This window comes from the organism of the source record quoted next, unplaced genomic scaffold, assembly GCF_019419815.1.
Source record: "Pyrus x bretschneideri cultivar Hongxiangsu unplaced genomic scaffold, Pyrus_bretschneideri_v1 Contig2, whole genome shotgun sequence".
Taxonomy (NCBI): Eukaryota; Viridiplantae; Streptophyta; class Magnoliopsida; order Rosales; family Rosaceae; genus Pyrus; species Pyrus x bretschneideri.
The window spans coordinates 13,376,816-13,391,221 of NW_025999501.1; the positions used below are offsets into that span (position 1 = coordinate 13,376,816).

At 39.7% G+C, this 14,406-nt stretch overlaps 1 protein-coding gene, 1 long non-coding RNA gene and 2 pseudogenes across 6 annotated transcripts; 3 read left to right on the top strand and 1 right to left on the bottom strand.

Annotated features, from left to right (window-relative positions):
* The first annotated feature begins 275 nt into the window (after window positions 1-275).
* Window positions 276-2,563, top strand: LOC103927227 (L-type lectin-domain containing receptor kinase IV.1-like). Its single transcript, XM_009336123.2, has 2 exons — window positions 276-1,210; window positions 1,286-2,563. Exons 1-2 carry the CDS (start codon window positions 379-381, stop codon window positions 2,380-2,382), a joined length of 1,929 nt encoding a protein of 642 aa, XP_009334398.2. The 5' UTR covers window positions 276-378; the 3' UTR covers window positions 2,383-2,563.
* Window positions 2,564-3,693: 1,130 nt separating this feature from the next.
* Window positions 3,694-4,733, top strand: LOC103927237 (annotated as a pseudogene).
* Window positions 4,734-5,672: 939 nt separating this feature from the next.
* LOC103927223 lies at window positions 5,673-8,665 on the top strand (annotated as a pseudogene).
* Window positions 8,666-9,271: 606 nt separating this feature from the next.
* Window positions 9,272-14,177, bottom strand: LOC103927218. 5 transcript variants are annotated; one of them, XR_007258226.1, is made up of 5 exons: window positions 13,657-14,175; window positions 12,697-13,330; window positions 9,971-11,280; window positions 9,827-9,893; window positions 9,272-9,486 (listed from the first exon to the last, which is right to left on the bottom strand). It is a non-coding gene; the product is annotated as an uncharacterized LOC103927218 (long non-coding RNA). The 5 variants fall into 5 exon arrangements; XR_007258223.1 differs by having other exon boundaries at window positions 9,827-11,280; XR_007258225.1 differs by lacking the exon at window positions 9,272-9,486 and having other exon boundaries at window positions 9,626-11,280; window positions 12,697-12,932; window positions 13,178-13,330; window positions 13,657-14,177.
* Between the last annotated feature and the right edge of the window lie 229 nt (window positions 14,178-14,406).

The following is a 14,406-nucleotide window of genomic DNA, read 5'->3' on the forward strand; positions in this document are numbered from 1 at the left end:
GCCACTTCCTGGCTTTGATACCATGTAGAAGTATCAAAGAGACGGGCCAAATGCCCACTTCTAACAACACTGATGTTGTCCCCAACTTAGTAATTACCACCCAGTACAATTCGTCAGGTGTGAGGTTTTATCACAAAAAACCTCAGTATTAGTTAGAGTAAGGTTGAAATATTTAAACTCTTCATTTCTCAAAGATACAATCGATGTGGGTATTTCAACAAGAAGTTGCGTGCGGTGGCGGGCACTGAACAGTCTGGTTACTGTTTTTTTTCTACTACAAAAAGACAGCACATTTAATTAGTGAGACAATGAAGGGACAGCTCAGCTAAGTTGCATTGCTTATAAGATAGTTCCCAGAGGTTTTGGAGAGAACTAAGAATGGCAGCCACGTTTTTCAAGCTTGTAATACTCATACAAGCAACCCTAGCAGCAGCTCAAAATGTTAGCTTCATCTACAATGGTTTCCGGTCAGAAAATCTTAGCTTAGACGGTGTAGCCCAGTTCACACCCAACGGTCTTTTGATGCTTACAAATGACTCTCAAGAGAAAAGCCATGCCTTCTACCCTAACCCAGTCACCTTCAAGAATTCATACTCTGATACCAATGCTTTCTCATTTTCTACGACATTTGTGTTCGCTATCAGATCGGCGTATGCAACTCTGAGCGGTCATGGAATGGCCTTTGTCATTTCTCCAACAAGGGGGATTCCTGGAGCTTTTCCACCCCAGTACATGGGCCTTTGCAATAACACCAACAACAATGAAACCAATTGTGTTTTTGCTGTAGAACTTGATACCATATGGAATAACGAATTAGGTGACATCAACAACAACCATGTTGGGATTGATATTAATGGTTTGCGCTCAGAGAAATCAGCTCCGGCAGGATATTATGCTCAGAACAATGGGGGGTTCCGGAACTTGACCCTCATTAGTGGTCAACCAATGCAAGTTTGGGTGGAATATGATGACGCCAAGAAGAAAATCGACGTCACTTTGGCTCCAGTCGTTGTTGATAAACCCCAAATTCCACTCTTGTCTTTGAAGCGTGACCTTTCCATGGTCCTTAACAAGACTATGTATGTTGGCTTCTCCTCATCCACTGGCTCGTTCCTCAGTTCTCATTATGTTTTAGGATGGAGCTTTGCAACGAATGGCCAGGCTCAAGAAATTGTTCTCTCACAACTTCCTAAGCTGCCCCGGATAGGAGGTAAAAAAAGATCTAATCTTGTAGCCATTGGCGTGCCTGTGATATCGGTGAGTTTAGTGTTGCTAGCGATTTCAGGTCTAATTTATGGCATAAGACGGAGGAAGAAGTTTGCAGAGCTTCTTGAAGATTGGGAGCTGGAATATGGTCCTCAAAGGTTTAAATACAAAGAATTATATATAGCCACAAAAGGGTTCAAGGAAAAAGAGCTTTTGGGAACTGGGGGATTTGGCAAGGTCTATAGAGGCATATTACCTTCCTCTAAAACTGAGATTGCGGTAAAGAGGGTCTCACATGATTCAAGACAGGGGATGAAGGAGTTTGTTGCAGAAATTGCTAGCATCGGCAGGCTTCGCCACCGGAATTTAGTACCACTATTGGGGTATTGCAGAAGAAAAGGGGAGCTGCTTCTGGTCTATGATTACATGCCTAATGGGAGCCTGGACAAGTACCTCTTTGACCAACCAGTGGTCACTCTCAATTGGAAGCAGAGGTTTAGAGTCATCAGAGGCGTCGCTTCGGGGTTGTTTTATCTTCACGAAGGATGGGAACAAGTTGTGGTTCACAGAGATGTGAAGGCCAGTAATGTTTTACTTGATGAGGAATTGAATGGTAGATTAGGAGATTTTGGGCTTGCAAGATTATATGACCACGGAAAGGACCCTCAGACTACTCGTGTAGTTGGAACACTCGGGTATCTAGCTCCAGAGCATACTAGAACAGGCAAGGCTACAACACAAGCTGATGTGTTTTCTTTCGGTGCATTTTTGCTTGAAGTTGCCTGTGGAAGAAGGCCAATAGGGACACAAGGTCAAGATCGAGAGATAATTCTGGTTGATTGGGTGTATTCTTGTTGGAAGAGAGGTAATATACTTGAGGCAAGAGATCCAAACTTGGGTACAGAATTTATAGTTGAGGAAGTGGAATTGGTATTCAAGCTCGGGCTTTTGTGCTCTCATTCGGTTCCTTCAGCCAGGCCAAGCATGCGCCAAGTTGTGCAGTATTTGGAGGGTGACATTCCTTTGCTGGAGTTGCCACTTGATTGTCTTTCTGCCAGAGACTTAACATTTGCGCACCATGAGGGTTTCGATGATTTTGTAAAGTCATATGCGTCGTCAACGAGCAAGGGAATTTCATATGTTCCAGAGCCGACTTTACTCTCAGGTGGTCGCTGACTTCGAGCAATGAGGGTTTCTTTTTCTCTCTATAACTGGAATTCATAGCGCATATAGTTGCGGCCATTGAATGTTACATGTAACCTATTAGTCTTGTAACTTGTTAGTTGTATAAAGGTAATGCAGGAACAATCCATATGTTGGTTGGGTAAAAGTAATTTATGAAAAATTATAAGTACCATGATATTCTTTTAGGGAGATAATCTACTGCAGTTAAACTTGCACTGCAAGGAGAGAAAAGATTCAAAGATTTGTATATGATAAAAGGACTAAAATCAACGTTCTATTTTTTTTCACTAAAATAACAAATTACATTACAAATATTCAAACAATACAACTCAGACACCAAACACGAAGCTAATAAAAGGTAACGAAACTATTGGAAGTAGTCCAATGGTTATTAGGGTTTCCTGAATACTAAGGTAGGTTTACGGTAACACTAGACAATAGGGGGATTGGTCAACTATTCTTCTTTGTTCTTTATGGGTATTGATTGTTCCCTAGGTGGTTAAGAGTCCGGTTTATCTTTGGGTTGTCAATCTTCTTAACCTTAGTTGTCAACTCCCTTAATTCAAGGAGTTGTTATTTGTCTTCCCTAAGCCACATGTTGTGGCGTAATTCAAGGAGTCAATCTCCTTATATATTGTTGTACAATTGTAAAGAACTTATGATGGAAATACAATACAACCTTTGAAAATCAAGAGAAACTAATGTACCCAAAGGGGCCAAACAAAACCAGAAAAAAAGTGGTGAGCAAACAATTCCAAGCTAGTTTGTGACTGCTTATGTAAGAAGTACTTCTAATCATACGTCATTTTTTCAAAAAGTCAAAGTACTTCTTGAAAAAGCATGTGGCATGTATTTCTCCATGAAGCACATTTACATCTCAGAGCTTAGGTGGTTGATCTCACACCCCAAAAATGTCAAAAAAAGAACTTCGAATATGATATCTAAAAGTCGATAAATCTTACTCTCTTTTTTTTATTCTAGCATAGGCTAATATGACTCAGGGAAGTACTCTATTTGGTGTATATATGTATGCTTTTTACTTCGATTTTAATCACTTTGTTTCAATGACAGCTCTTAAATCTTTCAACACTACTTGAACTTTTTTTTGGGACTAATTGGATAAAATTGATATTTTTGTCATCCAAAGAACTTTTTAATGTGACTGTAAAAACCCACTTTCGCAATGTGGTGTGGCATAAACAACCAACAGCCTCTGTTACCTTCCTAATTAACTATCTGCTACTGCTTCTATTGTTTTTATTTGCTTAAAATCATACATCGCTTTGAGTTTTGGAGGCAAGGATGACTCTCTCTACTGAGCAGCCTGAGCTTGTGTCACAAGTGGAGAACCATAAGCTTTCTTCTGGGACCAATGAAGAAATTGCCGCATCAAGCGATGCATTCGTTGCCCCTGAAATTAATTCGTTTGGCCGGTCATTTAGAGATTACAATGCAGAAAGCGAAAGGAAGAAAAGCATGAAGGAATTCTGCGGGTGTAACCATTAATCAAATGTACAATTTCGTGAAGAGGATGAGGGAGAAGTACAAAAAGTTGAATCGATTCAATATGAGTGTATGGCAATGTTGTGAACTCCTGAACGAGGTTGTGGATTACAGTGACCCTGACTTGGATGAAACCCAAATTGAGCACTTGTTGCAAACTGCTGAATCAATTCGGAAAGACTATCCTAGTGAAGATCGGTTACACCTTACTGCTCAAATTCATGACCTTGGAAAAGTGCTTCTTCTTCCACAATCCGTAGGACTTCCCCAATGGGCTGTTCTTGGAGACACATTCTTTAGGATATGCTTTTGATGATTCCATTGTTCACCGCAAGTATTTCAAGGACAAACTGGACTACAACAATCCTTCCTACAACACCAAATGTGGAATCTACTCACAAGGGTGTGGACTCGAAAATGTGACCATGTCATGGCGGCACGACGACTATATGTACTTGGTCGCCAAGGAGATTGGAACAACACTGCCTCAGGCTGGCTCGTTCGTCATCCGGTATCACTCGTTTTATCCTTTCCATAAGGAAGGGGCATATAAACACCTGATGAACAAGGAGGATGACGAGAATCTCATGTGGCTTCAAAATATTCAATAAATATGACCTATGCAGCAAGAGCAAAGATCGAATTGATGTCGAAAAAGTTAAGCCATATTACTCATCTCTTATTGACAAGTATTTCCCGGCGAAGCTTAGATGGTGATTGTCTACATATATGTGGAGTTCTACTCTCTTTTAGCAATGTACATTTATGATCGATTGTATCGACTTTGAAGAGTTGTATTCTATGCTAGGTGTACTCATATCATATACACAAATAAATAAACAAGGATTGAACTCTTCAATCTTCAACACGCCAGCTTTTCTGTGTGTTTTTCAATTCGCCTCCAGCTACTTCCGCTAGATCACCTTAAAATTCCTCTGAAAATATTTTTCTACATGCAGGTTCCCCTCTGTCCTTGTAGTTTTTATGAACTCTTAATTTCTTTGTGAGATCTGAATCTAGATGATAATGTAGCATTCCTTGACGATTTTTGCAATTTACATGGAAATTTCCAACTTTTTGTGGAAGTATACGAGAATTCTACGACGGAAAATTGTCAAAAATAAGTGTGACTTAAGTTGAGTGGTTCGATTTCAAATTACATTATGATTTTTTTAAGATAACCTGCAAGTTGGGAGACAATATCGGTGTAGTTAGTAATGAGTTGCTCACATGTCTCTCAGAAATCTAGGCACTTCTTTTGTTTATGTTTTGATAGATAATAATTTAAACAAACGAATATTAAAGTAAGAAAAATTGAGAGAATGGTTTTTCATTTTTGTTTGCGTTACCACAAGTAAAGGAATTGTACTGCCATGGTAGGCCCAACTTAACTAGCTTGGAATTGATCATCATAAAGATAGTAATTTAAAAATGTTATCTTTTATCTAGCGATTAAGAAATGTATTATTAGTCATCTTTTGATTTGATATCAAGAGTGTACAACAAGTAATTGCGTTTTCAATCGTTAATATCAAATATAAGGATAAATGACTATAAATTCTTAGTCACTTAGTGACCAAGAGAACGACTCTCAAAAGTAACTAGATAAGATGAGTTAGGAGTCTTGTTCCTTTCTTTTTTATTGTCAATAGAGTCTTGTTCCTTTCTTTTTATGTTCAACTCAGTCTTGTTCCTGTCTAGGGTCTTTTCTTGGTCCTACTTTGTATGGTGAAGAATTACCTTCTCATGGCTGGAGGTTGCACCTACACAATCACATATAAAGTCTGAATTAATTTGAGTTGAGAAGTTGCGTACGGTGGTAGGCAGTGGACAGTTAGGGATCTGTTTTATTCTGCTACACAAAGACAACACATTTAATTGGTGAGACAATGAAGGGACAGCTCAGCTAAGCTGCATTGCTTATAACAAAGTTCCTAGAGGTTATGGAGAGAACTAAGAATGGCAGCCATGTTTTTCAAGCTTGTAATACTCATACAAGCAACCCTAGCAGTAGCTCAAAATGTTAGCTTCATCTACAATGGTTTCCGGTCAGAATATCTTAGCTTAGACGGTGTAGCCCAGTTCACACCCAACGGTCTTTTGATGCTTACGAATGACTCTCAAGAGATAAAGGGCCATGCCTTCTACCCCAACCCAGTCACCTTCAAGAACTCATATTCTGATACCAATGCTTTCTCATTTTCTACGACATTTGTGTTCGCTATCAGGTCGGTGCTTGCAACTGTGAGCGCTCATGGAATGGCCTTCGTTATTGTTGGAACCCCCAGTCCCACATCGGACAGAGGGAGAAGAGAAGAGTGCTTTAAATAGAAATACCCCTCTCTAACTAACATCGAGGCCTTTTGTGATAAAACCTCACACCTGAGGATTGTGCAGGTGGTTAAGTGGGGACAGTATCGGTGTTGTTGGAGTGGACCCTCGGCCCGTCGACCTGAAAATTTCTACATGGTATCAGAGCCAGGAGGCGGGCCCGTACTGCCACGTGATTGGGTGGGTCCCCGTTGGCCCCGCGTGATTGTCCACGTAGGCCAAAGATGCCACGTGTTTGGGTGGGTCCCCATTGGCCCCACGTGATTGGGTGAGTCCCGACATGGCTCCACGTGGTTGCCGATGTGTGGAAATTCACGTGTGACCCATAAGTGGGGTCTCACGTGCGGGGGAGTGTTGGAACCCCCAGTCCCACATCGGACACGTGCGGGGGAGTGTTGGAACCCCCAGTCCCACATCGGACAGAGGGAGAAGAGAAGAGTGCTTTAAATAGAAATACCCCTCTCTAACTAACATCGAGGCCTTTTGTGATAAAACCCCACACCTGAGGATTGTGCAGGTGATTAAGTGGGGACAGTATCGGTGTTGTTGGAGTGGGCCATCGGCCCGTCGACCTGAAAATTTCTACAGTTATTGCTCTGAAAAGAGGGATTCCCCAAGCTCAACACGGCCCTTTCCTAGGCCATTTCAATCGAACCAACAATGGCAATGTCACCAATCATATTTTTGCTGTAGAGCTAGACACTACCAAGCAGATCGAGTTCAATGACATCAATAACAACCATGTAGGAATTGATATTAATGGTTTGAACTCTGTGAAATCTTCTACCGGAGGATACTATGCTGAAAACAATGGTGGGTTTCGGAACTTGTCCCTCACCAGTGGTCAAGCAATGCAAGTTTGGGTGGAATATGATGGTACCAAGAAGCAAATCAATGTCACGTTGGCTCCAGTCAGTGCTGGTAAACCCCATGCTCCACTTTTATCTCTGAAACATGACCTTTCCCCAATCCTACACAAAACCATGTACGTTGGCTTCTCATCCTCCACCGGTTCTCTTCCTACGTCTCATTATGTTTTAGGCTTGAGCTTTAAAATGAATGGGCAAGCTCAAGAACTTGTTCACTCACAACTTCCCAACCTGCATAGGATAGGAGGTAAAAAAGTATCTAAGCTTTTAACCATCGGTGTGCCTGTGATGTCTGTGAGTTTGGTTTTGCTAGCAATTGTTGGCATTATGTATGCCATAAGAAGGAAGAGGAAGTTTGCAGAACTGCTTTAAGATTGGGAGCTTGAGTATGGGCCTCAAAGGTTTAAATATAAAGAATTATATGTTGCTACAAAAGGGTTCAAGCAAAAGGAACTTTTGGGAAGGGGGGGATTTGGTAAGGTTTATAGAGGCATATTACCTGCCTCTAAAACTGAGGTCGCAGTGAAGAAGGTCTCACATGAATCGAGGCAAGGAAGTGAAGGAGTTTATGGCAGAAGTTGTGAGCATTGGCCGCCTCCGTCATCGAAACTTAGTACAACTTTTGGGATATTGTAGAAGAAAAGGAGAGCTTCTTTTGGTCTATGACTACGTGCCTAACGGAAGCCTAGACAAGTATCTCTATGACCAACCAGTGGCCACTCTTAATTGGAGCCAAAGGTTTAAAGTCATCAGAGGTGTGGCTTCAGGGTTGTTATATCTTCATGAAAATTGGGAGAAAGTTGTGGTTCATAGAGATGTCAAGGCGAGTAATGTATTACTAGACGGGGAACTGAATGCTAGGCTAGGAGATTTTGGCCTAACAAGATTATATGATCACGGAACAGACCCTCAAACTACTCATATTGTAGGAACACTTGGGTATCTAGCTCCAGAGCATACAAGATCAGGCCGGGCCACAACACACACCGATGTGTTTGCTTTCGGGGCATTCTTGCTTGAAGTTGCCTGTGGAAAAAGGCCAATAGAGCTAAAAGGTCCAGCTCAGGATGTGATTTTGGTCGGCTGGGTGTTTTCTTGTTGGAAGAAAAACAGTATTCTTGAGGTAAGAGATCGAAAGTTAAGCACGGAATTCGTAGCTGAGGAAGTGGAACTGGTGTTGAAGCTTGGGTTGTTATGCTCTCATTCAGATCCTTCAGATAGGCCAAGCATGCGCCAAGTTGTGCAGTATTTGGACTGTGACATTCTTTGCCGGAGTAGTCAGTTCTTGCGCATCCTTCCAGTGGCTTAGTGTTTGCGCCCCATGAAGGTTTTGATGATTCTGCAAAGCCATATCCGTCTTCATCAAGGACGGGGTTTTCTTCTGTTGAGTCGACACTTCTCTCAGGCGGTCGCTGACTGCTCTAAGCAATTAGGATTCTGTTGCAAACTGGTATTCGCATAAAATAAAGGGTGCAAACAATATGTATGTATAGCTTTTTCTTGATAGCTTGTCAATGTAATATATGTTCATCTACTGATTTGCAATATAGACCTAGCTATTTGCTTGTTAATTTGTCAATCTTCTTTCGTGTTTTATACACTTAACTGAAAAATCATTGCATAACGAGCCCGCTTAAAATTGATAAAAGTCGGATTATTATGAAGTCACTGGATAGTTTAATCACTATGTTTCGGTATATAATGATCTTTTAATAACTAGTTAGTATGAGATTTTGGGCTTGTTACTATATGACCATGGAGCAGACCCTCAGACTACCCATATAGCTGGAACATTTAGATATCTAGCACCCAATCATACAAGATTAGGCCGGGCTACAACAAGCATTGGTGTTTTACTGTACGCTTTACTACTTTAGTGTATTTGCTTCTTGAAGTTGCCTCTGAAACAAGGTCAATAAAACTAATCCGTCCTGATTCGTAGTTCCTCAATAATTAAGTTTATCTTCGAGCTTCTCTTTATTGACCTTGTTTCAGAGGCAATTCAAGTAGGTAGTTAAAATAATCCTTTCAAGATAGAGGAGTACTAGGATTCATGCCCGCACGATGCGATAGGTCGAAAACTTTGTCATGTAGTTAACAAATACATACAAAAAGGGGCAAGTAAAGAGTCCATGAATTTCCATAGTGTACCAAGTTAGTAGAAATGTACTCCAACATGACCAGGTCAAAAGGAGATTCCTTCACTCTCAATATGGTTTATCAAAAGTAGTGTCTTATTTCTTCAAGCCAAACATGTAGGACAACACCAATCACAACTACAAATACTAACACTGTGCAAAAGAATTATAAAAACACTCATGCACCATGTAAGAACAAACCTCACAATTGGTCTTAAGAATTGTTTTTCCAAAGAGACCCATTACAACGCGATCTGAAAGAAAACAAAACATGAATAATATCAAGGAAAGTACATTTTCTCTGTCAAGTAAAATATACGGCAGGTAATGAACAAAATACAAAGTTCTCAGCTTTAATTTAATTATTATCGAATATTGAGGGAAATTAACAACTACCCAGAAATGTTTGCTCAAAATTAATTGATAATATGAATAATTTAATTACACAACATTTACAAAACCCAAAGTTCTTAGCTTAACTTGATCTTACCATTTAAGTGGAAGAAGTAAAAAATTACACATAAATGTTTGCATACAATTAATTGATGAAACAACCAATTGGGCAATCAAAAATTTCAGATGAAGAAATCATACGAACGGGTTTCCATTAATTTTGATATCGAAGTTTAACTTTTTGAGTCACTTGCTCCAAATCGTTCTCCTGCCAAAAACATAAACAAACCCCCAAAATAAGGAGCTCTGTTGGTCCCCAAATATTAACAACTATTTCACGTGTACCTTTCATGAAACAGGTGGTGATCACTGCTACTAAGCAGGATTGAAGATTGAGTATCTGATTATTATAGGAATTAGAAGTGATCTTCCAGACAATATCAAATACACAGGGATAGGCAATCAAACTAATGGTGCAGTGAAGACAATAAAACATGACCTACTACTCCCTCTCTCTCTATGCAAAGGCGGCATGGCTCTCATTCACCAAACCCTCATCGAATGACAGCCACCTAGACCCATCCCAATCCGTCCCAAAACCGTAGGACAAAATTAACCTTCCTAACTTAGCATCATGACCGCTTCGGATCTAAAAACTTTTGGCACAGAGAGTGCACATGCATAATTAAAATTCACAGATCTAGTGCATGGATGCATACATTAGTAAAGGGTACATTTTACCTTGTGCCCGAGATACTTAAGTCGTGTGCTCTCCATTTTCCAAACGGACTTGAGTGTTGCAGTAGCGTCCTGCAAAGAAATCACAGATACATTAGCTGGAACAGAGAATAGACATATTTTTTTGTTTCAGACCGCAGATCCAAGAACCACACTTATTTCACCGATTCTTGGTTATGGACAGAAAAGGGAAGCAAGGGAATGGATGTTTACCTTTGGAATTTTTGTACTCTCTAATGAAAGAGGGGAACCCAGAATGAAAAACAAACCAAAGGGCAAACAAATAAATAGACGCCCAGAAAATCCCCCAACTGATTAAAAAAATAAAAATAAAAACAAAAAAATTAAAAACCAAAAACCATGCTGCCTAACATAACAAAACAGTACAAAAAGATTTGGAAAATTTGTTTTTGGGCTTTTCAATCACCACATTCACGCAGATATAAATGCAAGAAACAATAAAAAAAACAGAGATTTTAGTACAAAATGTAATTGAAAAAGACACTTATCTGAGCATGCAATAGAGTATGGACGATGAAGAGTGAATCCCGGACTAAGGGACCATACTCGCGCCTGTTCACCATCACCCCTCTCTCTGTGTTTTTCTCCCTGAAATCCCGATGATCCCCCTCTGTTTCACCGTCATACTCTCACTCACTGAATCAAAGATCGACACAGACATCCTCACCCCTCCCTCTTCCCCTCTCTCTCTCTCTCTCTCTCTCTCTCTCTCTCTCACACACACACACACACACAGAAATAAACTAAATGAACAAAGTCCCTACCCCATCCCAATCCGTCTGAAATCCTACGGACAAAATTACCATCCAACCCCCTCTCTCATATCACCTGACAGCAAGATCTGAACCCTTGATGGGGTAGTGTGGTGATTTTGACTCCCAAACTGTAGTGATCCCCTGCAAAAGAAACCGGCAAACAAAGAAAAAAGAACAAACGATGAGCAATAAAACTCACAGACCATAATACACAAAATTCCGTATAACGTAAATTGATAAAGCATTTTACCCAATCCAATTGAATTCCTGATCACAACACATAAGATAAACTAATAAACGATTTTATCCAAACAGCCATTTAATTTTAAACATTTAAAACCGAAGAGAACCAAATGCGCATATTTGGGAAAAAAATGGAGTGTTTTGAGTATCTAAATCTCACCCTCAACACTTTAAAAATGCAGCGGTCCCAATGGAAAGAGAACTTGCAAAACGGCGTCCCAGCACAAACACAACATATAAAACAAACAAACGAAGACAAAAAAAATTTTAAAAACCTGAACGATAAAATTCAAAAATCCTAGGATAGAAAATCGCAAACGACATAAAAATTATGAAAAAAACAGACACCGCTTGACACCAAATGCTTGACGCCAATGACGACCCCAAAGGCAAGAAAAATCCCAAACCAGTTAAGAAAAAAATTAAGAGTCCATTCCTCTGTCATATTCTTTTCCCCTGTTTTGCTACCCCTAATCCCAAATGTGTCTTCGATGCTCTTTGTCCCCTTTTTCTCTCACCCTAATATCTCACCTGCAAAATCTTAACGCTGCTGCCTTCCCCCACCAACAAACCCTCAACACCCTGTAATGCTATTTTCCTCCAAATCTATAACAAAAAATGCATGCATAAACACGGTAGAAATTTGCAAAAACCGACAACACAACCTAACTAAAAATCTCACGGATTAAAAGTTTCACCCAAAAGAATCCCCCATCTCTCTTATCAAATGAAAACTCCAAAAGCAATTCAATGGTTGATAACAACCCATTTAAAATTGAACCCAAAAAATTTAAAAGCTTCTCTCACATTGATTAGTCGTTCATTCTGCACCTGCATTTTACTAATTCTACGTTAAGAGTTCTATGTACAACTCAAAAAAGCAGATTTTAATAACTAAAAGGACGGACAGTAACACCATATGACCGTGTTATGATAAAAAATGATAAACAAAGATTCGCTCAAAAAGCAGAGCGTAAAAAAACTCCCAAAAACAAAGATCAGGATCTCTTCATCCGAATTATAAGTATTGTATATAAGTCTTCAAATACAGGACTAATGTGTTATAAGTATGGTGTGTGAAAAGCATTTACATAACGTTGTTCCAAATCAATAGTTGGACAGAATAAAGTATTTACATAACGTTGTTCCAAATCAATAGTTGGACAGAATAACATGATAAACTTTATTTTGAGCAGGAACGTGAAAAACTATCTAGCAACACAATCTATCAAGAGATGTAAGTTCTCTATGTACATATATATTTATATCAACTTGTCATATTTAATAAAACTAAAAGCATGACAATAAGGGAACCTTGGCTGCCATAAGTCATATCCGGCAGCTGCTTCAGCCACCCCCACTGGAATTCAGGTTGAGTGCATTTCATTCGAAAATCCATCACCATGAAAAATGAAAACAAAAAATCAATTCAAATCCAACATATCCAACAACCCAAATATTATAATAATCTAATCAGACAATAAATAATTAGAGATGAAGCTCAATTACCATAAAGAAATGAGGGGTTGTCTGGTAGAAGCTACTTCAAGCTTCATCAAATATATAAAGTCAATTACGTTTCCCGTTCTCGGAAAATCAATTCTAGGCCCGCTATGAAATATTAGAAGGTCCGTAAACTCATAAGGCTAATATAGTAAATTAAGTCTCCATCTATCCCTTGCAACGCAAAGCAAAAGAAAACCCCTCCTTTTCATAATCCCATACAGGGTGAGGTTAACACTTGCAGAGAGGGAAAATGCCTCATCACTTATGCCATATTTATTGTCTAACATACCTTGAACTGCCAACTCCACCATTCCCTAGGCCAGCAGATGCCATACCGATGTCTGATCACTTCACTACTGCAACACAGCAGATGATGGTACTAATTCCCCTCCTCGCAACACTCCCTGCTCCTACGTCCACTCCCATCCAAGCACCTATCTTTCTATTAAACAACATAAAAATTCAAATTTCTTTCCACAAAAGCATTAATTAAAATTAAAATTCATAAAACATAGAAATTGAGCTGAAATTGCTGAAACAAAATTCAAATGAAAAATTTTAAAAATTGCAGAGTCAGTTAATTACTTAATTTAGCTCGGATCCACACCAAACTCACTCCAATTTTTTAAATTAAGCACCAAATACAAATACAAATTTAAAAACCACCGCCGATCCTCCGAAATGAATCGGACTCCAACAAAACAATTAATTTTCGGCATTTTCAAACGCAATACATCCAAAATTCAGAAATCGGTTCGGACGACTGACCTGCAAGCTTTTCGGGGAGGCCTAGAAGCAGAGCTCGCTCATTTTAAATTCCGCTCCGCTCCTGGAATTTTTTAGATTTGAGCAGAAAATTTGGAAAGGAGAAGAATTTGATCGGAGAGAGGGAAAATTCAATCTACTTCAGCATCAAACACTAAAGTACAAAACTTTACGTTTTCCCTTCTCAAATCTGACATCTTCGAGAGCTCCGCCCTACTTTTGATGGTCGTATCTGAGTTCATTTGTGGGTGTCGGCGACTTGCAAGGACGGTGGATCCACGAAATGGAGGTTGGTTCGTGGGCAGGAGGAAAATTCGATATGGGTTCGCGTGGAGGTGCATCAGTGATTGTTCAACGGATTTAACTGAGATGATGAAGAGGAATGGGGTGAGCAGCGCTGGGGCTAGATTGAGAGAAATGGAGAGAGAAGTCTCTCGAATTTGATAGGAAATGAGAGAGAAGTCTCTCGAATTTGATAGGGTTGTAGGAAATGAGCTCAGAGCGAGAAAAGGAAAGGATGGGGGATTTGATTAGGGGTGGAAAAAATTCCCGAAAATCCCGAACCGAACCGAAAAAATCCCGATCCCAAACCAAAAATTTCCCAAACCGAAATTCCCGAAATTTTCGGGATGCTATCCCGAACCAATCCCACAATTTCGGTATGGGATTCGGGATTGGCTTCTCGATATTTCGGGAATCCCATACCAAACCGAAAATATATAATATTAATTATTATATATATTTATACATATA